Genomic DNA, 24,793 nt, shown 5'->3' on the forward strand with positions numbered 1-24,793 from the left:
ACACACATGGAGAACACACATGGGAAAGGTTATCAGGATAATGCCAGAGCAGCGAGGATGGGGAGGATAAAGCTTACAAGACTTGAAACAGAAAAGTGAACGTTACCAACCTGGACCCTCTTAGAATATTATCTAAGGGGGAGGAGCAGTGTAAAGAGTGGGACAATGTGTGTGGGGGTGGCTGGAGAGATAGATGGCTCAGAGGTTAAGAGTATAGCTGAGCTCCCAGAGGACCTGGTTGGACTCCCAGTACTCATATGACAGGATGTGCCACCACGCCCGTTTCTAAACAGATGGAATTGGGTTATTAACAGAGCCAGGGCTGAAGGCTTATCAATTGATTAGTCAGAATGTAATTGCCCAGGACTGGCTGCTCTTCTAGGGGACCCAGGTTCCCAGCACCCACATGACAGCTCACAGCTGCATGAAGTCCTGTTCCAGGGAGGGGATGCCCTATTTGGGCTTCCACAGGCACCAGATGTACACAGCATGCATATATGTGGGCAAAGCACACACGTAAAATAAGAATAAATAACATCTTAAAACTTTTTAAAGGAGAAATGCAATTTTCCAAGGGTATTATGAAGTATGACATTAGTAGAATGAAGGGAGAGGGTGCAGTCGGTGAGTCGTGTTCCCTGAAATTCATGTCCGCCAGCAGCCACAGTATTCAACCTTACTTGGAAATGGAGGTCACACTGGGTGAGCGCTGAATTCAGCCACTGTGTCTTTATAAGAAAAAGGGGTGGGCTCACAAAGACTAAACACCTTGTGCAGACAGAAACAAAGTGGAAAGACCACGAAGAGCAGTTGTGGCTGCCAGTAGCGCCGGATGTGAGGAACCACGTTCCTCGGCACCTCTGAAGACTCCTTGGCTGTGACTGTCCACGTGAGGGAATAAAACTCCATCATCCTAAGTCACAGAGTGCACAGCCCTCTGATAACAGCCCCAAGGGCAGTGCAGAGGTGTTGTCACCAAGCCTGTGTACTTACACTGCCAGGGTTCACAGGGAAGGGTGACACATCCCTCACGTTGATCCGCTGGACGTTTTCAATAAGCAGACCAAACAGAGGCAGGTAGAGAGTGGCTATCCTTGCCTGGTGACTCTGAAAGAAGATACACAAGGTAAGTGTTGTTCCCTGGCTGAGCGCCGGATGACAACATTACACTGGCAAGAAAAAAAGTCTCAGCCCTGTTAACGGGCTTTGTCTAATGGGTCATTTCCTCACCCCACTTGAGCCTTGATCATCCCTTCTTCCCTCCCCTGGGAACCACTCACCCTCGAAGCGTATCTGTCATCAAAAGAATGCTTTATCAGCAGATTCTTCAGCATGCTGATGGCGATGACTCGGACCTCGCGGAACTCCTGGAGTGCAGTGCCCACCTCCCTTAGCAACAGTCCCACCAAGAAGTGGTTTCTGCAGAACTCGTCCGTTAAGGAGTAGTCAAGCTGGAGATCTGAGAAAAGGCAGGCGGGACTCAGGTTCAGGGGGTCCACTGTCACCTGAGCCCCTCAGCCCACAGGTGACAAGACTCTGCCTCACACAGGAAAAACAGGCAATTCTGCAAGGCTGCTCTACTCCTTGACACATTAAATCCCACAGGAGCCCTGAACAGACACAGATAGCTGCCCTGGATTGTGAATGTGGAACTGGTTTTAGTGCCTGTTTTTAGAAGATATGACAGCAATTATATTAAAAACTTTATTGATAATTTTTTCTAAAAGAATGAAGTTATTGTACTAGCGGAAGTAGAGATCAATTGAATAAAACCACGTCATTAAAGAGAGGATGAATACAAATGATTTATTTAAATGTCATTTACTTTGTGAGTTCAGCTATCTATTTTCTGGTTATCAGTGCCTTCATAGCCACAGTAAAACTCAATGTATTTTAAATGACACACCAGCACATAACCTATTTATTCTGCTTTCACTGAACAAGTAAGTTATTTCTGCAGTCTTTTCTAAAATGTCCTCCTCAGACGACAACTGAAATGTACGAAGCACCACCCAGTATCTCATCGCAAGCTGCGTGATAAAGCTGAGAGCTCATCTGCAGAGGAGGGAGACAGGAGTCCCCTTGAAGGAGGATCAATAAAAGCAGTTACACGTCCTCCCAGAGGAAGCACAAAGTAAGACTGAGTCAGTACACTGACACCATTAACCCAGAAAGTCCTATGAACCCCAATTTGACTTCCAAAGCCTTTCTGGCAGGTCCTTGTAAGTCTCCCCACCACTCTGCAGACGTCCCTACGGAGCGTGTCAGTAAGGAGGAAGAATTTCTCCAGAGTGATCACGGTTAGCAGCTTTTTGAGTCCAGTTTCTGCAGACTAAACTGTAAGGCTGGGGGCTCCCTTAAATCTCTTAGGGAAGAAAGCAGGAAGAAAGCAGAGTCCGGCATGAGACCACAATAAACTGATGCACAGGACCCACTCTTCTCAGTGAGGCCGAAAGCTCGCTGAGCTCAAATCCCTTCAGACTCAGGGGGTCCAGAGCAGCTCATGAGGACTCAGCATGCAAACACAAAAAGCTCACAGGAAAGCCATGTGCCTTAAGCTGCTGTCGCTTCCACGGACAAGAGCCGTGCTGCGGGAGGTGGGATGTGATCTGGGGGGTTGCGGGGGGGGGGGAGGATGAAGCATGACTTTGTTCTGCTCCCTAAAACAGAGTGCCGGTGACTCTAGGCACCTCAGGAGCATATCTCCTGGGCTGTGACAGCCATGTCTCAGCTCCACAGAAAACAAATGCACCCATTCGTCAGAATTAGAAAGCCTGGTCAGATACACAGAGACGCCTGATCGGACAGTGTACAAGCGGCCACTTGCATTCTGGTCTTTAATGGAGGAAGTGCAAGGGCAAGCCTATGCCCCACACCTACCTACAGGGCTGTCATTTGACTCCACAGTTGGTGAAAGATAAGCTAATTTACAAGAGGGGAAAGCAAAACAAACACAAACGCAGTAAATAAGACAGATTCCTGTTATTTACGTCAAAGGACTTTAAAGTGGAAAACAGTCCTGATGTTTATTTCTGATGAGCCCGGGAAGCTTCAGATCTGCCTCTCATCTGTATGCGTTGTCTCTCGGTCTGCTGAAAAGCCAGTTTCTACCTAAGATTTTTTTTTTTTATCAACAATTTTGGAAATGTAAATTATATACACCCCTCATCCATGAATAAAATCAAATTATGGGATGACATTTCAATCAATACTTTTCTTATTTAAAATGATCTGGTTCTCTTCATTAGAAAATAAATCCATGTCGGCCGGGCGTGGTGGCACACGCCTGTAATCCCAGCACTTGGGAGGCAGAGGCAGGTGAATTTCTGAGTTCAAGGCCAGCCTGGTCTACACAGAGAAACCCCGTCTCAAAAAACCAAAAAAAAAAAAAAAATTAAAAAGAAAAAGAAAAAAAATCCATGCAGAGACGGGTTACCTTGGTATCTCTGAATTCTTCCTTTTCCAAATGGCATCGGCAAGTTCAAAGGAATATAGTGTTCGTGGTTGCACACCACACGGAGAAACTCAAACTTGTACTCAAAGAGTGTCTGCAGGAAGAAATGCTCAGATGTGAAAACTTCACTGGATGTTGTATCTAGAATGCTAGTGCAAAGCTACTGGAAGCACAGAGCGTGAGCACTTAGTGCGAGTCCCATGGGAACAACGTGCTTGTTTCTTTATAGATGTTGGGTGGCTATAGGCATTTATGTGAAAACCAAACACACTTCATTAAATAATGCCTTTAGCAGTCTTTAAGGCAGTTATTATTTATGTTCCTCTATGTCTAAAAAGATTTCAAGTAGCTTACAATTACACAGACTCAATACAATTAAAAAAACAAACTAGTAAGCTGGAAGGTAATAAAGGAAGATAACTCTACCAGAGAGGTTACATAGTTATAAGGTCTCGGTAAATGATCTGTGATCAACAACACATAGGCTCTGGGTTTTCTAGTTGTTATGCCATTCCACGTGTGAAGAGGACTCCCCGCCCCCAGCCCCCCATCTCGGGCATGCCTGTTTCTTGCTCGTGGCTACTTGATCACTAATACCTCATGCTTATCACACAAATAAGTGCCAGCGTATCCTCTAGGGGGATGAGTGAGGTGAGGAACAAAAGGACAATTCTGATAAGAACAGGTGCATTTCCAGGTGTGACTGGGCCAGCTAAACCCAAGCAAGGGTGCCCACCAGCCATGCTACCTTGGGGTCCCCAGGAGCAAAGCAGCTGATGTAGTTGTTGATCTGCTTGAAGACGAAGCCTCTGTCCATGAAGGTGAAGCATCTCTGAGGAAAAGCCGAGAGCCATTAGTTCAGACCCACGTGTTATGGAACCCTGGCTTCTAGTCTGCTAGCTAAGTCACCCTCTGCTGTCAGAGTACTGAGTACTGAGTACTGAGGGCATCACTGTGCTGGGGAGCTACTTAGGAAGCACAGTGTCCCTGCAGCAGGGGCCCTTCCCCGGAGGTCCCTACCTTGATGAACACAGCGAGGCTGTGATTGGCATTCTTAGATGCTTCTGGGTTATCTCGGAATTTCTGGGTGATGTGTGGCATCAGCATGTTCACCACGGTTTCCACGGCGTGATGGTAGGAGGCTGGAAATCTCTGGTTTCGCAGTAACTAAAAGGGTTCAAACCCAACACTTAGGATGATTTTAGGTTGTAATACTAGGGTTGGAGTCCAAGTCCATAAAAACAGAAACAATCAAACAAATGAAAACTGCAGAGTTAGAGCTGACTCTTGTGAAACTGGATAAAGGTGAGCTACACCCTCCTAATGCAGCCTGACAACTTTCCACACACTACTTCATCAACACTTTCAAGGACGGAAATCTCACAAGAAAAAATTACCCAATTTTAAAAATCAAATTATAGCACAGTATTTGAATTTATACTATAAAAGTGCTCAAATATGTCAAACAACTGGACATTTTTTTTTTTTTTTTTTTTTGGTTTTTCGAGACAGGGTTTCTCTGTGTAGCCCTGGCTGTCCTGGAACTCACTTTGTAGACCAGGCTGGCCTCGAACTCAGAAATCCGCCTGCCTCTGCCTCCCGAGTGCTGGGATTAAAGGCGTGCGCCACCACACCCGGCTGATCTGGACCTTTTTTGACATGACAAAGAGGGTCTTGGTAGTTTATACAAATGAGACCAGAAATGTTGATCTAAGAGTTTTGGCAGAAAACAGGTCAGGACCCTGCACTTCCTGTGGGCATCTTTAATAATGGGCACAAGCCAAGCATCACTCAGACACTTTTTATATTCTTTATTAAAAACTCAAAGAACAAGTTTGTGTTTACACATATATTATATATAACATATTATATGTGTGTGTGCATATAATATGGCCAGAGAACAGCTATTAGGAGTTTCACTCTATTCCAGTAATTGAACTCTGGTCATCAGGCTCGGTTTACCCAGTGAGACATCTTGCTGGCCCTTCTCAGAGAAAGCACTGGCTAGGTGAAGCCCCAAGTATTCAAATGACACACAGACACTGATGAACGCACATGGCCAGTTTAAAGGGCGTGGCAGCCTTCTGCTTGCAAGTGAGTGCACATAACGATCCCTTCTCTCATTAACGCACACCAGAGAAAGTACCAACTGCTAAGCATCAGCTGGGTTACTGCCAAGTCTCTACACACCAGCCGCTGCACCACACACTCCTGGTTACTTCCCATCCAACCCTGTACGATCCTTATGACTTATTCTGCATGTTACGGGGGTGAGGAACAGTAGGAATGTGTGCTTAGTCACACAACTCAATGACTCATATTCAGATCTACCAGGAGTCCAAAGTCTTCTGTCAAGTGGAACCACACTTCTTTTCCCCAGGTCCACAAAGGAGGGAGGGAGCGTAACTAAACTCTTAGCCATTGGATTTAATTTCAACAGCCACAAGAATGGATCACCTCAATCTACAAATAAGGAAGTCAATGACAACAGCTCAGTAAAAAGCTCTAATTATCCTTTCCTTTACCAGCCCCACCTTGCTCCCCCTCTTTGGTGACCAGACCCCTTTGAAGTGGCTGCCCAGGTAGACTCTACTTCCCAGCCTAACTTACAGCTTGATGTGGGCCACATGACTAAGTTCCGTCTAACGGGCTGCTGAGTGACAGGTGCCTCCCAGACCACGCTCATAAAAGAAGCAGATCGCTTTCATGTTCTTTTCTTTCCTATGTCTGGAATGTGCTGTGAGGTGAGCCAGCCACAGCACTGTGGTGGAGAAGGGAACAGCCTAGGCTGGATAATCAGATGGGAGGTTGAGTCGCTGCGTAACGCTGGGGGGACAAGCTGTCCTTTCCAAACTACCTGCCAGCTCACGATTTTCCAAAACAGAAAGTCAGGTTTCCTGTCACATCTGAGCCACTGTTATCCTGGCCTGTTGTAGAACCGCCAGGGTATCACCAAGCAGTGGCACATGACACTTAGGGAAGGCCATGGCAAGCAGTGAGCTTCCTGGAGATGGCCCAGCGTTTTGCCTGGCTGTGATGGGTGAGCCCTGGAGAGGCACAGCCTCAGAGACTTCGACCCAGGGTTGCTTCTCACTGATGATGTGCCCTTCCTGCCATTATTACAGAGCCTAATGATGTCTGGGCATCAGCCCACCCTATTGGGTAAATTTCCTACAGGTCAGTATGAAGACAAACTTACATATTCTAATGCTGTCTACATGAATTAATGACTTTATGGAGCTACTGATTTGATTCAAATAGTTTTAGGAAGAAAGTTTTAAGAGATGGTTTTAGTTGTTTTGCCCGAAAGATATAATAAAGTTAGAATCAAGAATAAGATATGCTATCTCTTCATAGAATAGTAAGTAAAGGCTGCATAATAAGGAATACAATGAGCTTTCACAATTACCCTAAAAATAGAAATAGGCTTGGGACAGATTTGTGATCAAGGAAAAACATTCATTCTAGGTCAGATACAAGGATAAAGCCACAGGTGTGCACTATGATAAGGCAAGGCCATGTGCAACTGTTGCTTTGAACTTATACTGAGCTTATAGAATGAAACACTGCTTTGAACTTACTATCCACATCCTTCTGTAATTCCCTTTTGTGTAACATTTTATCTGTGAGGTAATTTTATAAAGAGCTTTTGTCTAAGAAGCTATAAGGAGGCTGAGAAAAGAAATAAAGTGTGGCTGTTGGGGCTCTGCTCCATCCACCAAATGTGTATATATGATATTATATGTCTGTCTGTGCAGTATGTATATATGTATGTTTGTCTACATGTATATATATATATATATATATAAATATGTAGATATATGTGTATGTATATAAGTATGCATGTGCACTTGTGAAACTGATGACACTGGTGGTCCGGCCCAGCCGAGTGCATGTATGCCTGTGTACACACACACACACACACACACACACACTATCATTGGGAGTGGGGGCTGGGGGTAGAAAGGGATACGACTGGATGCTATCTGCGTGTGTGTGTGATTGGCTGCTATCATCAGGGTTGGTGGGTGGGGAGGGATATGATTGGCTGCTATGAGCAGGGGTAGGGCAGTATATGACTGGCTGCCATCAGCACCAATCCCAATTGTTGACACCACATCTTGCTGCCTCCTTTGGTTACCTGGATGTTGAGCTGGCTTTCCACAAAGCAGTACAAACTTAAGACTGAAGTCAGAATCTGTATGTTTCTAACATGAAACCGCATGATTTTATGCACTAAACACCAGGTCTAATTATGAAGGTTAGACATACTCCTGTTTTAATCACTTCAGTTTTCAAATCAACAGTTAGAACATGCTGCCTCTAAACACACAGAGTCAAGATCCCAATGAGGTAGGATCAAGTTATAAGAATACAAATTAAACAACTCTCAAATACCACAGTTTTTTTTTTATTAAATCATACACATTGAACTGAAAACAAAAACAAAAAAACCCTGAATCTGAGCAGCACATCAGCTAAATGTTGAACATGGACTTTACATTCTGACTCAGCCGAGCCTACTGTAAAATGACATTTTGGGGACTCCTGAGGGAAGGCTGAATATAGCTTAGGTGTTAGACCATAATGGAGACTTATTGCTAATTTTGTCTCAGAGTCGTGTAGTAGTGATGTCTTTTAAAACGCCTTCCCCACTTGAGAAGACATAGAGAGTGAGGGTGGGGGCAGAAAGCAAGAATTACAACACTGTTGCTAACTGCTCAAGCAGAACTGCTGGTAACAATGAATCCATCACACCATCTGCTCTGCTCTGCCTCTTAGAAGATCTCTAAGTCTGTAAGAGCTGAACAGCAATGCTGCTGTAAGGGCCACAAGGAGTCTTTGGAGGCTATGGCTATAGTAAGCAACTCTATTTTGACAACAAAACTGAGGCCTTTTTACTCAATAAGACACACATTTGGAGGCAAGAAAAGTAATAAAGACCTAGGTAAGTAGATGCTTTTTAAAAAGATCAATATAAACTGAACTGAAAGGAAAAATAAAGTCTAGGATAATGGGCTGGTGCGCACAGTGGGAATATCCAAGCATGGCTCCCAGGAGAGAGCGCCCAGACACTGGCTTCTCAGGCAGGCGAATCCCCACTCTGTGGCCACAGCAAGTTATCGCTTCTGCAGCATCCCCACTGGCCTCAGCACTGCCACCTGTTGCCCTAATGGATGCCCAGACTTCTCTAGCTATCCACAGTGCATACTCTGCTGTAAATGTGGTGACTCTGTGCCCTCCTGAGTGGGCTCTGCCTGAAGACCCAGCCCTAGCCTTGCTGTCACAGCCCTGTGGACACTGCTGCTAAAACCAGGGTTTTACAGAGCCAGATCCCCTGAAACTGGAATTATGGTTGTGAGCCACCATATGGGTGCTAAGAGTTGAGCAGCAGGTGTTTTTAGCTACCACGGAGCCATCTCTCTTGCCTCAGACTTCATTTTTCCAGTCTCTGCTTTGCTCTGAAGTATAAGCTAGACTTAAACTTGTGACCATTCTCATCTGCTTCCCCAGAGCTGGATTACAGGCATGCAGCACCACCACTGACTAAATTCAGACTGTCCAAGTGCAACATTTGGCAAGTTTTGACAGGCGAAGAGAGTTGCATAACCACCACGATCAAGGAGCCAGCCTCCATCCTCTGTGCTTGGATCCTGACAATGGCCACTCTGTTTTCTATCCCTGTAATTTTTCCTTTTCAAGAATGTCTTAAATATAAATGAATCCACCCATGTAATCTTCTGAGCCTGAATTTTACTTCAAAACTTCTAAGAGTTGCCCATACTTTTTTGCAAGAATGAGCATTTTGTTCCTTATTATTACTAAGTGGTATTCCATCATACTGAGTCACCAACAATTTATCTATCCATTTCCCACCCAATGGGTATTGGGTTGTTTCCAGGTTTGGGCTTTTGTGAATAAAGCTGCTATGCACATTCATGCACAGGTCTTTGTGTGGATACATGCTTTTATTCCCTTTCAGTAAACACTGAGGAGGGAATTGCTGGGCTGAATGAATGGCTGTCTTAACATCTCTAATTCATTCATTATTCATATTGTTGGCTAAGCCCGTTGCCTATGCATAAGACTCAGTCTTCTGTCCCCTAATTGTGGCATCCTTCAAGGTTCAGGTAAAGTTCATCTCTACCTTCACCTTTGCCTCATGCTCGGCTCACACAAATACCTTCATATGCTCTGTTCTTATTGTTCCAACTGAGTATCTCCTTTCCTCAATGTCCATGGTAGTTTCAAGCTGGGAGATGTGTCTTTAATCCTTTTATGTTTTTCTTCTGCCTTGCATACCTAACCAACTACTCAAAACACTTGTGGGGTGGAAACATGGGTGCTAATATTCAGTCTGTCGCAGGAATGTTCAGATTTGGTTTTGGGAAAGCCCAAATACTCTATGTTTACTGTACTTCATAAAATCCTCGTCTTCCTTGAAGACAAAGCAATCAGACCTAGGACGGTCATCCTTCCTCTGTGGGTTTTCTCACTCCCTTCCTAAGGACAGACACCTGTGGGATGCCAGTACTCAGCCTAACCGCGTGGGAGGAAGGAAGTGGAAGGCAAGTCTGAGGGAATCACAGTTATAAAAAGAAGTTCCCAAAAGTGTCACCTACAGATGCCGAGTAGAGGAGTACCTCCCAGCTGGCCCTGCTGCCGTGTGGCCTTTCTCAAATACCCCTCCTTGTAACAGCCTCCTCCGATGGCCCCAAGTCAAACTCAGTGGCATGCGCTGGATGGGAAGCTACAGGGCCATCTGCTGGAGCTGCTTTCTGACGCTACTTTCTGATGTGGTTTGCCTGGAGACTGGAAGGTTGACACACCTCCACCTTTAGCCACGATTCAGCAAAATGGTTTGTACAATCATCAATCAAGCCACGTCAGTATGTGTGGGTAGCATCACTCAACTACCAATAGGCAAGTACATAGACGTACCCTCGGTTCCTCCAGTAACAACAACCAAAGCAGCATCAGCTCATGCCCCAACCCAAGGCCCAGGGGCCCCTACGGGATGAGTCAGTACCTCGTTATGGTACTTTCAGAAAGGCTCACTAATGATGAAATCAAATTCAGAAAACAAATTCAGAATATTTAACATTAAAAATGTAAAAATTCAAGAGGATTTGACCCAAGTTTTGGAAGAAAATCATGAATGATAAAAGAACTTGTTCCCTAAACTGTGTGGTGTGCACTTGTGCCTCTTCGTGTGCGTGTGCATGCACATGCGTGTGCATGTCCAGAGGTTGATGTCAGGATGACTTTCCTCAGCTGTTTCTCCACGTTTTTGTTTGGAGACAGGGTCTCTTATTATACTGGCCCTGATGAACGGGTAACCCGTGAGGAGTAGGCTGGGGCCTCTAGCACAAGCCAAGCCAGGCAGGGCTAAAATGGAAGACCAGAACCTTTTTTACAGTGCCAGGAGGGACTCCCGAATCTCTCCTCAGGGTCAATCATACTGTGGTTCCACATTCTTCTTTTGGAAGCCAGAGCCCTCTTACAAGCACAGCTGCACAGATTTTTTTTCCTAAGATTTCTAAAAATCCCCCTCTAAACATTGCTTTAGGACTAAGATACAATTAAGGTAGGGAGAAGGCTCTGCAATGTCTCCGACAGACACGGCATTTCTTAGAGCAGAGGTGCGGGGAGCCTGCCATACAGCTGGAAAGGGCAGAACACCTGCAAGAGGCTGCTTTCTCCGGCAGTCCTTGGCTCCATGAAGCCATGTGATCTCGGAAGACCGTTCCAAGGGTCCATCTACCTTGTTGTCTACCTCTGTGATAAAGGGGAAGAGCTTATAACTGAACCCATTCTTAGGCCACTGTTATCTCTGCTGTGATGTTTTAATTTAGCACTGAGAACAGACACAGGCCACTAAATTCCTTTCCTAATTTCCTAATGCTTGGAACTGATGGTCAATGGTGTGCACAGTTCTTGCACAAGTTGTCACAAGTGCTCACACACTTCTGGATCGCCTCTCAGGTGGCCTCTGCTGCAGTCCTAGGCAGGGAGGGAGCAACTGTAATTCCCTATGACAGGAGCTCCCTGCTCTTCACCACCCTGGTTCTTTTCTCATCCTAGTCTGTGTTCTCCCTCAGGCCGGGCCCACTCCTCTACACACCAGAACCCATCCGAGCACTTCTCTTCTGCAGTCTCCCTCTATCACCCGCTCCTCTTCTCACCACCTGTGCCCTCCTCTCATGGTGACCATCATGAGGGTAGGTGGCCACCAAGCTACATGCACATGCTCTACCTAAACTATTTTATTTTTAAAACACTGAAGGGTTATTTGCTGAGCAAAACTTAAAATGCAACCAAAGAACCTCGTCCCCTGAAGTGACCTCTCAGTTAGGGTTAAAATTACCTCAGGGCTCTTTTGCAGGTTGAACTGCATCCCCAGATTCGAATGCTGAAGATGAATTTTTGCTTCAGCGTTTGCTCATGCACTCTTCCCCCACCCCCACCCCGTCTCTCATACACATGCCAATGTGGACATGGAGGTCAAGGGACAACCTCCAAGGGATACTGGCCTTTGCCTTCTACCTTGTTTGAGACGAGGTCTCACTACAACAGCGCTGGAATTAGAGACACATGCTAACATGCCTGACTTTTCATGGGCTCTGCAGATTTGAACTTGGGTCCTCACGTTTCCGGAGAAAGCACTTTTCCACTGGGTCACTGCCCAGCCCATGTGCTTAAGCTGTGACACCCCTGAAAAGTCCCAGTGGGGGACTGTATTTGAGACAGGGTCTCTAGAGAAGAGACTAAGGTAAAGTGATGTTATCAGGGTGCACATTAGTCCGGTGTGACAGGTGCCACATAGGAAGTAAACCTTTGCAGAAGAAGAAACTATAGGCAGAGTAGACACCTCAGAGAGGTCGAGCCCACAGAAACTTTGACCTAGATCTTTTAGCTTCTTAACTTTAAGGAAATGAATGTCAGTGGTCTAATCCAGTGGTACTCTATGGTGGCAGCAACAGAAAACCAAGAGGCTATAATTCTGCTGCACATGTAACATATTTAACTAAAGAGTGATACAATGAAATCCTGTGTGTATAAGAGCGCACACTTGTATACTGCCAAGCAGACAATCTGCTTGATCCTTCCTTGGCAGGCTGCCCTGGCAGGAACACAGACAGTGCATATCTCCATGCGAGGCAAATGCCACCCACCTCCATCTGGCATCTCCCTACCAAGTAAAAGTCAAAGTCTTTAAGTTGGATTGGAAAAGGAAAAACAAACAACCAAAAAACAAGGAAACTGGCCAGGATCAAAGCCCGCTCGACAGGTAAGTATGGCTTCAGGCTCTGGCCACCAACTTTTTGTTCTGCTTCTAAGGAAGCAGAGCCCTTGAGTAAAAGGATGAGGTCTCCATCCTCTGATGTCCCCTTCCAGACCCTCCCTGCTCGCTCCTTTCTCTCTTTCACTCCCCCCTCTCTCCCTCCCTCCCTCCTTCTCCTCTTCTTCTTCCTCCTCCTTTTCTCTCCCTCCCTCCCCTCCCTCCCCCCTCCTTCTCTTTCTCTTACCCGTCTCTCCCTCTCTGTCTCTGTCTCTTTCTGTCCCTGTCCCTTCCCCTCTTTTTCTCTCCCTCTCCCCCTCCCTCCACAGGGCACATGCAGCCCTACAACCTGAAGCCCTCACAGGTTCCTCCTGCTCAGTCACCCTCACACAGCTGCAGCATGGCCACAATTCACAGACACAACTCCCAACTCCTGCATCAGAAGCAGGTCTTCCAGTGTCATCAAACAGAGGGTGATGTTGTCAACGTGCCCTACATTAGTCCTTCATTAAAAACCTAGAGCCGCAGAGAGCTACAAGGCCACACCCCAACAGGAACCACCAGTCCAGAGACAAGACCAACTGTGTGGGGATGAGCCTCATGAGAATATAGGGTCAGAATGTCCCAGTGGGAACCAGGGGACATGGTCACAGAAACACACACCCAGGTACCAGCAAAAGGAGAGGGGGAATTTGAGGCTGTGCACGGGGACCTGGTAAGACTCAGCCATCTGTAAACAGAGATATCCACAGTGCTTAAGACACTTACTGCAGCATCTTACGTTAGAACTCAAGCAACTGGTCCCAGTTCAGAAAAGCTATTCAAAGAATAACCGTACTTTTCTTTGGATTTAATAACCCTGTGGGTAGTGAGGAACCAAGGCCTTAGAGCTAGATGTTTTAGTATTCATTAACTGCGGGATTGAGAGCAAGTAATAACTCAAATACTCTAGCCTTGGTTTTCTTACGAAAGCAATGGGCATCCCTCAAAGGACTGTGGTGAAGCTGAAACATGCTACTAATCATACAACACATAAAACAAGTCTGTCCCCAACACACAGGAAGCATGAAGAGGTGTGAGCTTTCAAGCCAGCAAAAGACATCTCCCCCAAACAAACAAGTCCCCAGTAGAGTAACATACCTTGACTTTGTTATTTTCAATCAAATGCTGAGCCATGGACTTTATCAGCACATCAAAGAAAAACCAAGAGTACTGAAAGAAAAGGAAAAAAAAAAACCACAAAAATAATGCGTTATTAGGAAAGAGACCAGCTCTCCTAGGCTGGCAATATTAGCGATGAGAAGCAGGTATAGGCGGTGAGACACACTGGACAGGTTCTCATCAGATCCAAGAGGTGGGTGGCAGATTTCTGCTCCTTACACACATTCAGCAACACGCAGCTGCACCCACCGGGAGACTGAACACCCTCTCCCACTAGACACACTGCTGGCTCATTTGTGGAGTCTTTCCAATGATGGTTTCTTGTTTAGGGAGACTGTCTACACCATCTCTCACAGTGTCCTTCACACTGAGGAGGTGACAGTGAGACTTTGGAAATGATCATTTATCTTTACAGCTCTTATCTGAGACGGAACTAGCAAACTTGGATCTGGAGAACTAATTCTGATCACTCAGATTTAGTAGTGATGGTGACAACTGCCATAAATGTCCACACACAGGCTTAGCTGGTCAGGCTGTGGAGTTGGAATTTTCTTTTATTTCATATATACATACATACATACACATACATACACACATAAACACACATACTTTTATTGGGAAGAGAGAGGGTCTCAGTTCATGCTGGTCACCAACTTATCATGTAAGGAAGGATGGTCTTGAACTCTAAAAATTTGGGATAATGGGTGTGAACCTCCACATCCAGTTTTCACTAACTGTTATTTGAAAATAATTAGTAAAAATAGTTTTTTTCTGATAAGAGATCATGTTGCCCAGGCTAGTATGGAGTTTTGAAAGTGTGATGTCCTCCACAGGCTCAGGTATTAACATTTGGTCTCCAGGTGGTAGCACTGTTTGAGAGGTTATGGAATCTTCAGGAATTGTGTCCCTGGATATGAGCTTTGAGGGTTTATAGACCTGTCCCCACTTCCAATACTTCCCCCCGCCCCCCCCTCTCTCTCTCTCACACACACACACACACACACACACACACACACACACACACACACACACGCCCCACCCCGCCCTGCTTGGTGTTTTCAGCTGAAAACACTCAGATTCCCACTCTGGTTGCCTGCTGCTGGGTATCTCTCCCACCATTATATTATGTACTCTAACCAATCTGAAACCAACCTTAAGCTGTACTAAACTTTGCTCACAAAGTCGCCTCTGGTCAAGGAGTCAACCACAGCAACAGTGACTGATACACACTCCCTCCTATTTAGAGTCCTGGGAACCCACAGGCAGGTTCTACCATGGCTAGCTCTCAGTTTACTTAACTGTAATATGATATTTGTGTATATCATTAGGGCAACATGGAATGCTTTTACATGTTTAACTGAGGTTATCTTAAACATTTTCATTTTTTTTTTATGGTAACAGCTTTCAAAAATTCTTTCTTCTGGAAATCAAGGGACTGCTCAGGCCATCTATTTTCTGTTTTCTGTTCTCACCTCACTGTGCAACAGCACCAGTGGGCTTCTCCTTCTTGAGCACTCTTAGTACCCACTCATTGAGCCTCCCAGCCCTGCCCCCTCATTCATCAGATATGTTACTGTTTTGGCAGATGAGACCTGGAGCCTCACACAGGGCCACAGAAGCACTGTGTGACTGAGATCCATCCCCAGCCCTTGAAGATCCGTTCTAAAGCTGGAGAGCAAGGCTGGCCGCCCGTGTTACCTTCAGAAGTTTGTTGCTGGTAAGGAAATCGGCAGAAGGCTTGAGAATGGTGGTCATGGATTTCGTCAGTTCCTCGTGCACCGTCTTATACTCGGATGCAACGTACGGCTCAGCCTTATAGGCAAACTTTAAAAAGAAAGAGAGGAACTTTACAGCATGGGCCCTTCCATGGGAGGGGCAGAAAGCCTGTGAGGCTTCCGAGAATGGAGAGCGGGACTGAGGTGCACATTCAAGGGTGGGAGAAGGGATGGAAACGAAGGTGGGAGGGTGACTGTCATGTGACAGAGAGAGGGTGGCCAGGATGTCTCCAGGGAACCCATCCAAGACATGACAACTGTACGAGGCAGCTCAGAGCCCAGTTGGCACAGAATTCCATCTGTAACAGAACCTCTAGGAATGGGCCGCAGGACACAGCAGCAAATCCTGGAGAATCTAAATTTTAGTTTGCAGAGTACCACAAAGCCACAGTCCACATATAAGAGGACGTGTAATTCTTTAGAAAAGTGTATGTTGTATGCTTATTTAATAGTACATATCAAGACCCTATTGCTATTTACGCTAACACTTCATGCTGTTCCACACGGCCTTTTCATTTGACCTTGGCCAGAGTTAACCTTCCAATCTCAAAAGCAGCAGGGATGCTGGGAAACTTTAGATGGTTTAAAAAGGAACATGAAGATTGCTAATGAGTAATGTTCTACCCAAGATCAATTAAAACAATTCTTATTTCACCCCCCTGAAGTTGAGTCACACTCATCTTGCAAAGGGTGGAATTAGTTAATGAAGGAATGGCTGCCTGTCTTCCAACTCCCCTGGTTCAGGTACAAGCCTTGGCAGAAGGGACCAAAGAGATTCACAGGTATTAAATTCCAAATGCACCCCTGAATAATGAGGCTTGTTAGAAGTCTTTGGAAGGAAACTTGGAGAGCCACAGCTGTAAGTGATTGTAGCAGCTTGACTTAATTCATTTATTTATTTTACATACCTTAACATATGACCTCAAGTGGCTCTCCAATCCTTCCTCGTGGCACTGGGCAACCACATGAATAATGACCCTACACACCACAGGAATGAATAAAGCAATGAGTAGTGATATGGAAATGGGAACATTTCATTATCTTCACAGCAGCAGAACGATGATGCTGTTGGCACGTAGCAAACAAGGAGACAAGGAATCAGATGTAGAGCCTACGTGCGAGAGTAAGACATTTCTCTGGTAAAATGTTCAGCACATATACTAGCATTGCAGAGAGGCTCCAGGTGTGGACAGACTGAAGGGAAGAAGAGCATCCATCCATCCATCCATCCATCCATCCATCCAACTATCCATCCATCCATTCGTCTGTCCATCAGTCTGTCTATCCTTCCATCCATCTAACCATCCATCCATTCATTCATTCAACCATCCATCCATCCATCCATCCATCCACCAATCCATCCACCATGCCCCTATTCCCCACCTTACCGAGTCACGTTCACTGCAACCTCCTCCTGGGTGGCCCTGGTGAGGACTCGGAATAGCTGGTTTAAAATGGTCGGCAGGAAGGCGATCATCACATGGCCTTCCATCGCATGCAGACTCTACACAGAAGATACGGTGAAATGTGTGTTATATTTAGAAAAAAAACCTATTTTATTTCAGTTACTCATTTTGAGACGGGGTCTTGCTATGGACCCAGGCTGAACTGAAATTCCTGACTGCCAGTGACTCTCACAGCTCAGCCTCCCGAGTCCCTGGGTCAACAGGTACACGCCACCATGCCTACTATGCTATCTAAGGTAATATCCACTTCATTTCAAGTTAGGATAGAAGAACTCCCTCTAAAATAAGTGGGAGGCGGAGGGCATGCAGAGTGGACCTCAAGGATGCCTTTGTCCTAAACTGCAGGATCGGTGAAGATGTTCCACAGGGCAAGGGAGTAAAGACTGTTAACTAGTTGCCCATAAGCCAGGGAGCAGTCAGTGGAGCAATATAATTGCGGAGATCTTTAAAGCAGAGAGAGAGGCAGAGGAGGAATCAGGAGGAGCTGCAACCAGGAAGAATGGTCAGGGAGGTCTCCCATGATCCCTGAAGGGGAGGAGAGACCAACAGTCAACGTGCGTGTCTTCATTTGTTTAAACATGTAGGTTGTTTCCTCTTGATTAGATCAAAGTCTCTACCCAACCTCTCGCATCTTATTTTGTCCCACGCCTGGAATGCCATTTAGTGACTCTGTTTTCAAAGTGCTCTCCTATAATCAAGTTCTATATCAAAGTCCCCCTCTCACTGCTTCTCACTGGCTCCAGGAACATACTCAGCTCCTGCACACAGCTGGGCCAGGCTAGGTGCATGACCTCCAGCTACCCAGAATGCTGTGGTCAAGTTAGTGCTATCTCCTACAACGACTGAGAAGTTTTCTAAGGGTCGGGACTGTTAGGATTTGAGTGTGTCCTTCACAAAGTCTGTGACAGAAACTTAATCCTCAATGCGAAATCGGGAAGAGGATTTCTAAGGATCTAAGGAGAGGCAATCAGGCCACGGGGACTCAAGCTTCAGAAACGGGTCAGTGCGCCTGCTCGAGTGGGTTCCTTAAAAGTGATGAGTTTGGTTCTCCTCTCTACCGCCCAATTCTAGCCTTGATCCTCTCATGACCCTCAGACTCCAGCTTCAGGAATTCTGTTATAGCAGCAGCAAATGGCTAAGCCAGGACCGCTTCTTTTGTGCTCAGCAGCAGGTAAGTGTGGGGCAGTGGACTGTGTCACCAGGCGGGTAAGTGTGGGGCAGTGGACTGTGTCACCAGGCGGGTAAGTGTGGGGCAGAGGACTGTGCCATCAGACAGAAGAACTGGTAAGGCAGTAGCAAAGTTCAGAATCCAGATAAAACTTATAATTGAGAACCACAGGAGTTCAGACCAGCTCCAGACAAGATTCCTGTCCTGGTGTACATGACCACAACAGGACCATGACAACCTGTCACACAGCATCAAAACCTAGAGTTCTCCATGCTGATGAGAGATCTAGTGCCCCTGAGTATTTAGTGAATGAATTTCCTGAGTATCCCTTCCTGCAAAAGGTTCTTAATCCTGAGCAAGTCCTATGCATCCTCATCCGCCATGAATACAGCAGTCTGGACAAGCAAGGACTGCCTCCCTCATCAATAACCACTGCAAGGAGGCCTTCATCATACAGAGCCCAGCCCAAGTCTCCTGCACAAGGCCCCTCTGCACTCCTGGGACTCACTCTGAGCTAAGTTGGATTCCCCCCTCCCCAGGCTCATTGCAGGCCTGCAGGCCCCATTCCCAACTCCTCGTGGTCCTCAGTGGTGTCTGGGTACACAGGAGTTTGAGAACCACAGTATCCATTCCAGTCCCCGCCATTTCTCACCCAGAGTAACATGGACTGAGACCCCTCCCTATCTCAGACTGCCTCTGCCTCCCCTGAGCAGCACTTCAGCAATGGTCCAGTACCCCAGCAGCCAGGTGGAGGAAGAAATGCAGCAAAGCACCCTGAGTTTCGCCTCCCCGGTAGCGTTCAGATTCCCCAGGGATGAGGTAAAAAACTCAGAACCACAGTAAACTTTCAGCAAAGGTCTGTATCGAGTGAGTGCAAGAGAAACGGTTTTCAAGGGAGCACAAGGGACGAGCACACAGGCAGGGGCAGAGCTACCTCTGAGTTCACTCTGGTCCACTATCTAAAGGCAACATGAAATCACAATGTTCGCATCCAGGTAAAAACATCAGTACAGAATGCTTACAAGGGGGCAGTAAAAACATTCACCACCAAAAAGGAAACCCAATTTACTCCCAAAGACATTTAAAAGGGGGACAAAAAACCATCTGGTACCTTAAGGTATTTTACCAGTTCACTCCCTGAGGCTTGGGCTCCAGATTCCGTTTTCTGACAGTATTGGAAAAAATTATGTAAATGCTGATCCTAGGTTGTGGGGGGAGGAGAAGAAAGTCTGTTAGTGTTTGCTTCTAGAAACAAGAGAGTCTGCTTCACATAACAGACATGAGTGGCTTATAAGTATGTATTTGAGAGTGTGTATGTGTGTGTGTGTGTGCACGTGCACGTTCACACCAGTGTGTACTCAAGATGCTAGAAGAGAAACCTGGGAGTCCTCTTCCTTTGAGGCAGGGTCTCCTCTGATTTTTCATGTCTGGGCTGGAAGCCAGCAAGCCCTAGAAACCTCATGCATGTGTGAGATGCAGCTTGTTACATGGGTGCTGGACACTCTGTGGGAACTCATGACTTCGTGCCTGCTGCTCTTAATCACAGTCATCTACCCAACCCCACGAATGGATTTTAAGATTATAAAACTGCCCGTGTACAAACTACATCTAAAGACTTTCCATTAGAGGAAAATTGTTGAAAAATGTCATAGACTTATAAAGTATTTGTTACATATATTAGTGTATCACACGCAGGCATCTTCTATATACTTTCTTCAAATACAGGCTTATAGTGTAGAAATATACTCCCAAGTCAACAGGATTTTGATCTACACAGACAAGATGTGCAAGCGGTCTCAATAACTGGACTGTGTGCCACACACCTGAGTGTACACGGTGGAGACCAGGTGAGTGGAGATCTTCAACAGTGGCTTGCCTCCTTCCACCCACTTAACCTCTGGACCATAATGCTGGGAAAAGAAATGGGAAAAAGATCCGAACAGATTAGCTCTCTCAGCCACCACTGGGGCACTGGTGAAGGACTGGGGGCTCAAAGGGCTGGCAAGCTACATCTGGCCACAGCAGGAACACAGCTGTGTCCGAATTTGTCTTTGCCAGTTTCTTCCTCTGAGCTCACCCTCCCTCCTGGGCGTTGTAAGTTGTCCTGTCTGCTGCAGCTGTCAGGGACTATGGTTCATTTCACTGGGAATGGGCCCTGCTTCACCGGTGTCTCTTCGTTTTCTGAGACAGGGTCTCACTATGTAGACTTGACTCTATGTAGACCAGGCAGACCTCAAACTCACAGAGATTCACGTCTGCCTACTGAGCACTGGGATTAAAGGTGTGCACCACCACACTTGGCTTCACAAGGATCTTATGCAGACCTAGTAAGCTAAGGGCTCTGAGAAGCAATGAGGATGACCCCAGACAGAGCAGTACAGCCTTGTGGGAAGGAGATTCACCTCCCGCGGTCTATATCAACTGGAAGAGAATTCCTGACGCAGTTACTTCTCAGGAAGGCCCGTACCAGGCCCGGAGCCTCCGAGCCTCTCTGCTGCAGCACCGCCAGCCCAGGCTTATAAAATGTCTGAACTGTAATTCTGACGCCCTGTTGTTATCAGAAGCAGCTTCTAACTGTGCACATTTACTTCAAAGTCCATAAAGAAAACCAAATGTTAGGGCTGATAAAAATCCTGCATGCTATTTTTGTTGTGTGTTATTGTTTTTGGCCATTCTTACTGTTTGCTCAAGAAACTGAGTCAAACCAAACAATCTTAGAATCCCATACCCTGCCCATGCCAAGCTCCTGGTAGCCGAGGTAGCCAGATGGCAGGTTAGCTGAGACGGGGATGTGCTGCTCGTTCGTCAACACCCTTCCATCTTTCAGGAGAGGAAGCCAGGAAAAGCCAACTGTTGAGAACAAAGAACAACAACAACAAGAAAAATCCACTGTGAGCTCATGGACTCCTGCAGGAGAGCCTGGCAAGTCTGAGCAACAACAACCGTTACCACCAATCAGAGTGGGTGATGCGAAGGCCTTGAGATAGCCTCTACATAGAGTCTCTTCAGGGTCAGGCCACCAGGCACGCTACCATGCCACTGGCTAGAAACCTACCAGAGCAACCAACCCTTCACAAAAGGATGGATATTAAGAATCAAAATACGAGTAATAAACACTAATGTGCAGACGATGAAATGACAACACAGCTACAAAGGAAGGAAGGGAGGCTGGAGTCCCCACCCTGCGTTTCCACAGCGTCCTTCTTCTTCGTGCTTCCTTTGGTGGAGTTATCACAGCTGACGTGGAAGAAGGTGAACAGTAAATGGTGCCTCTCATGCAGCTGGGCGGGCAGCTCTATCTTGATCTGCAAAGGCAAAAGAACAATCACCTGACATCCTGTCTAGCAGTTTCTCTCTAAGAGAAAGCCCACCGACACTAGGACAACGCAATAGGGACAAGGTCCAAGGATGAATCTGAAAGGAGCTTGGCTAGAACATAAACTGTGGGACTCAAGGTACAATTAAGAATTCTCTATAATTTATTTGCAGTTTGTATTTTTATTTTTAGCAACAAAGGTGTTACTTAAATAAAAGGAATATGTAAAACAAACACCAATCCTAATGCTATGACTTTAGCATGTGATATAGTTTTCCTTGCACTGGCTGTGACAGGCAAGTAACTTCAAGCCTCTATTAAGTCAAACTGTGTCATCCCTTGAAGACATCGTTACCTCATCGTAGAATTCTGGGTTTTGTTGATGGTGTAGGACCGCAGCAAGGGCACTTCTTGTGAACACCGGGCCACCAGGTCTGCCGTAAATGCACTAAAGGGAGAATCAGCGTACATACTTAATCCTTCTCCTTAGCAGAAGACACTTTTCAATTATTTATACCATGGCTCTTAGTGCCTAGTCAAAGTCTCATAATGGTGAGTATTTAATACACACTTACTGAGTTATGCACACATAAGAGATCCCGTCTCCAAAAACAACAACAAAACACACAGTCAATTAGGACTAAGAGCTTAACCTACACATTCTATGACATTTAGCACAGGTTGTTATATAGCATAGCACCATATTGTTTTCGGTTGTGTTAATCAAAATTAAAATGTGCCAATTCTTTATATATATTTAAAAGACAAACCTTCAAGGGTTGAGAGTCTTCTTCATCGGAATCCTTGAACTCAATGCAGATAGCAATGTTTCTGGCCTACAGAGGTAAGAGAAAGATATAAGAGGGGGGAAAACAATAAAGCCCAGTATATATGTACATTTATAAGTATAACCACACACAAACCACACACACACACACACACACACACACACACACACACACACACACAGAGATATTTATATAAGAGCCTAAGAGCTAAGTCATAAAGGAGACTTTTAACACTGTGTACTTGCCTTGGCAAATGACTTCTGGCTGTCATATTTCAAGTACTTTGGGTAAACATAAAGGTGATTGCTGTAGACTGTGTAAGGCTGGGTGTGCTTGGGTATGCAGGGCACAAACTCCTCTACTTCAAAAGTGATCGGAGATTTACTGCAGGTTTCAAATTGCCTCATGGGAATGTATGATGAATTTAGATAATCTGAAAAGAAATTCCGAATCACACAGACCAGAGGAAAATCCAACTAAATAAAAATGTAGGCTGCTTATTACACAGGACAGAACACTTACTAGGGAAGTCACAGGAAACGTTGTCAATTGTAATGTCTAGATTGCCTAAAATCACTGGGAGTTTGGCCATCTTCTCAGGTCTGCAAACAAAAGAGAAAAACAAATATTACAGGGAGATTAGCTGTGAAGTCTAAATTCTCAAGTGGCATTCCCAGGAAAAGGATATAACGATACATTGTTCCTGGTAAGAGCTGCCACTGTAGTCCGAGAAGTCAGCACAGCCCTTCTGACAACAGGCCCCTATTCCACATAGATGGAAAAGTCCCTCCTCCCAACAGTTTGCTCATCAAGGGTCAAGAAATGCTCCTCATCCAACCACACACAGCTACCACACCTTATTTTCTTTCTAAGATGGCTCAGTGGTTAAGAGCACTGACTGTTCTTCCAGAGGTCCTGAGTTCAATTCCCAGGAACCACATCCAACCACCTGTAATGGGATCCGATGCCCTCTTCTGGTGTGTCTGAAGACAACTACAGAGTACTCATGTACATAAATAATTTTTTTTTTAGAAAAAAAAAAAGATTGGTTTATTTTTAGTGACGTACATATGGGTATGGGGGAGGGTATACGTGCGTGTGAATGCAGGTACCCTGGGAGGCTAGAGGCATCCGATCCCCTGGAACCTGAGTTACAGGTGGTTGTGAGCCTGCCTGATGTAGGTGCTGGGAATCGATCACAGAACCTCTGGGAAGATCATATCCATTTTATACTTTGGGACCTCGGAACAGGACTTATTTTTGTTCTGATAAAACTTCATCTTTTTATGTTTGAGCCATTTATAGTTGGCCTAAATATTCCTGAATCCAAGTTCTAACATCAAATGCCTCTGTTCTTCCTAAGAGCTTCATGTCACGGAGGCATTTAATCAGCACAGTATGTATTCATAACCGTCACTGATTATAACCTGATATTCCATAGGATACTACCAAAAACGGGTTCTTAAGTTCTCTACTTCCACGTGGACACTAGCTCATTCGTTATCCTTCCTGACTAGTTACCCCAACAGTTGAACAGCTGCCCACACATGCACAGGCACACCTGACTCATTCATGGGATGTCACATGTAACCACAGACAGCTGCCCACACATGCACAGGCATGCCTGATTCATTCATGGGATGTCACATGTAACCATGGACAGCTGCCCACACATGCACAGGCATGCCTGACTCATTCATGGGATGTCACATGTGCACAGGCATGCCTGACTCATTCATGGGATGTCACATGTAACCATGGACAGCTGCCCACACATGCACAGGCACGCCTGATTCATTCATGGAATGTCACATGTAACCATGGCAAACACATTCTGCCAGGGCTTTGCACTCCTCTGTGGCACCAGCCTAGCAAATCAATTTAAAAGAGATGTACTCTTTATAAGCCTCGTGCTTAGTCATGTCTTTCACTGCATTACCAGGGGACACCAAAGCTCAGTGGATACGCTGGTTAGTTTTGTCAGCTTGACACAAGCTAGGGTTATCCGGGAAGAGGGAACTGGGAACATGCCTTCATCAGGCTGGCCTGCAGGCAGGGCTGAGATGTTTTCTTGATTCACGATTGCTATGAGAATACCCAGCACACTGGATGGTACCACCCCTGGGCAGGAGGTCTTGGGTTCTATAAGAAAGCAGACTGACCAAGCCGTGAGGAATGAGCCAGTAAGCAGAATTCATCTGTGGCATGTGTCACAGCTCCTGCCTTGGTTTACCTCAATGGACTGTGACAAAAAAGTGTAAGCCAAATAAACCCTTCCCTCTCTGGTGTTGGGTCCTGCCTTTTACAGGGACGCCGGAGTACAGCAGCTGGAGCGCACCAGACCAGCCGGAACACAGCGTCCTCGAACCGCCCACTGTCACC

At 45.9% G+C, this 24,793-nt stretch overlaps 1 protein-coding gene across 23 annotated transcripts in view; it reads right to left on the minus strand.

Annotated features, from left to right (window-relative positions):
* The window catches only part of Dock9 (dedicator of cytokinesis 9), a 258,321-nt gene that overhangs the window by 64,939 nt on the left and 168,589 nt on the right, over positions 1 to 24,793 (minus strand). For all 23 annotated transcript variants that reach the window (XM_021203260.2, XM_021203261.1, XM_021203258.1 and 20 more), the window contains exons 16-32: positions 22,934 to 23,013; positions 22,657 to 22,844; positions 22,394 to 22,459; positions 21,979 to 22,071; positions 21,489 to 21,612; positions 21,036 to 21,157; positions 20,131 to 20,217; positions 19,419 to 19,508; positions 17,062 to 17,177; positions 16,582 to 16,651; positions 15,597 to 15,722; positions 13,878 to 13,949; positions 4,475 to 4,621; positions 4,203 to 4,286; positions 3,437 to 3,548; positions 1,281 to 1,459; positions 994 to 1,107 (exon numbers count right to left, since the gene is read on the minus strand). In XM_021203260.2, coding sequence (XP_021058919.1) covers positions 994 to 1,107; positions 1,281 to 1,459; positions 3,437 to 3,548; positions 4,203 to 4,286; positions 4,475 to 4,621; positions 13,878 to 13,949; positions 15,597 to 15,722; positions 16,582 to 16,651; positions 17,062 to 17,177; positions 19,419 to 19,508; positions 20,131 to 20,217; positions 21,036 to 21,157; positions 21,489 to 21,612; positions 21,979 to 22,071; positions 22,394 to 22,459; positions 22,657 to 22,844; positions 22,934 to 23,013 — 1,870 coding nt within the window. The remainder of the gene's footprint in view (positions 1 to 993; positions 1,108 to 1,280; positions 1,460 to 3,436; positions 3,549 to 4,202; positions 4,287 to 4,474; positions 4,622 to 13,877; positions 13,950 to 15,596; positions 15,723 to 16,581; positions 16,652 to 17,061; positions 17,178 to 19,418; positions 19,509 to 20,130; positions 20,218 to 21,035; positions 21,158 to 21,488; positions 21,613 to 21,978; positions 22,072 to 22,393; positions 22,460 to 22,656; positions 22,845 to 22,933; positions 23,014 to 24,793) is intronic.

This window comes from Mus pahari, chromosome 8, assembly GCF_900095145.1.
Source record: "Mus pahari chromosome 8, PAHARI_EIJ_v1.1, whole genome shotgun sequence".
Classification (NCBI taxonomy): Eukaryota; Metazoa; Chordata; class Mammalia; order Rodentia; family Muridae; genus Mus; species Mus pahari.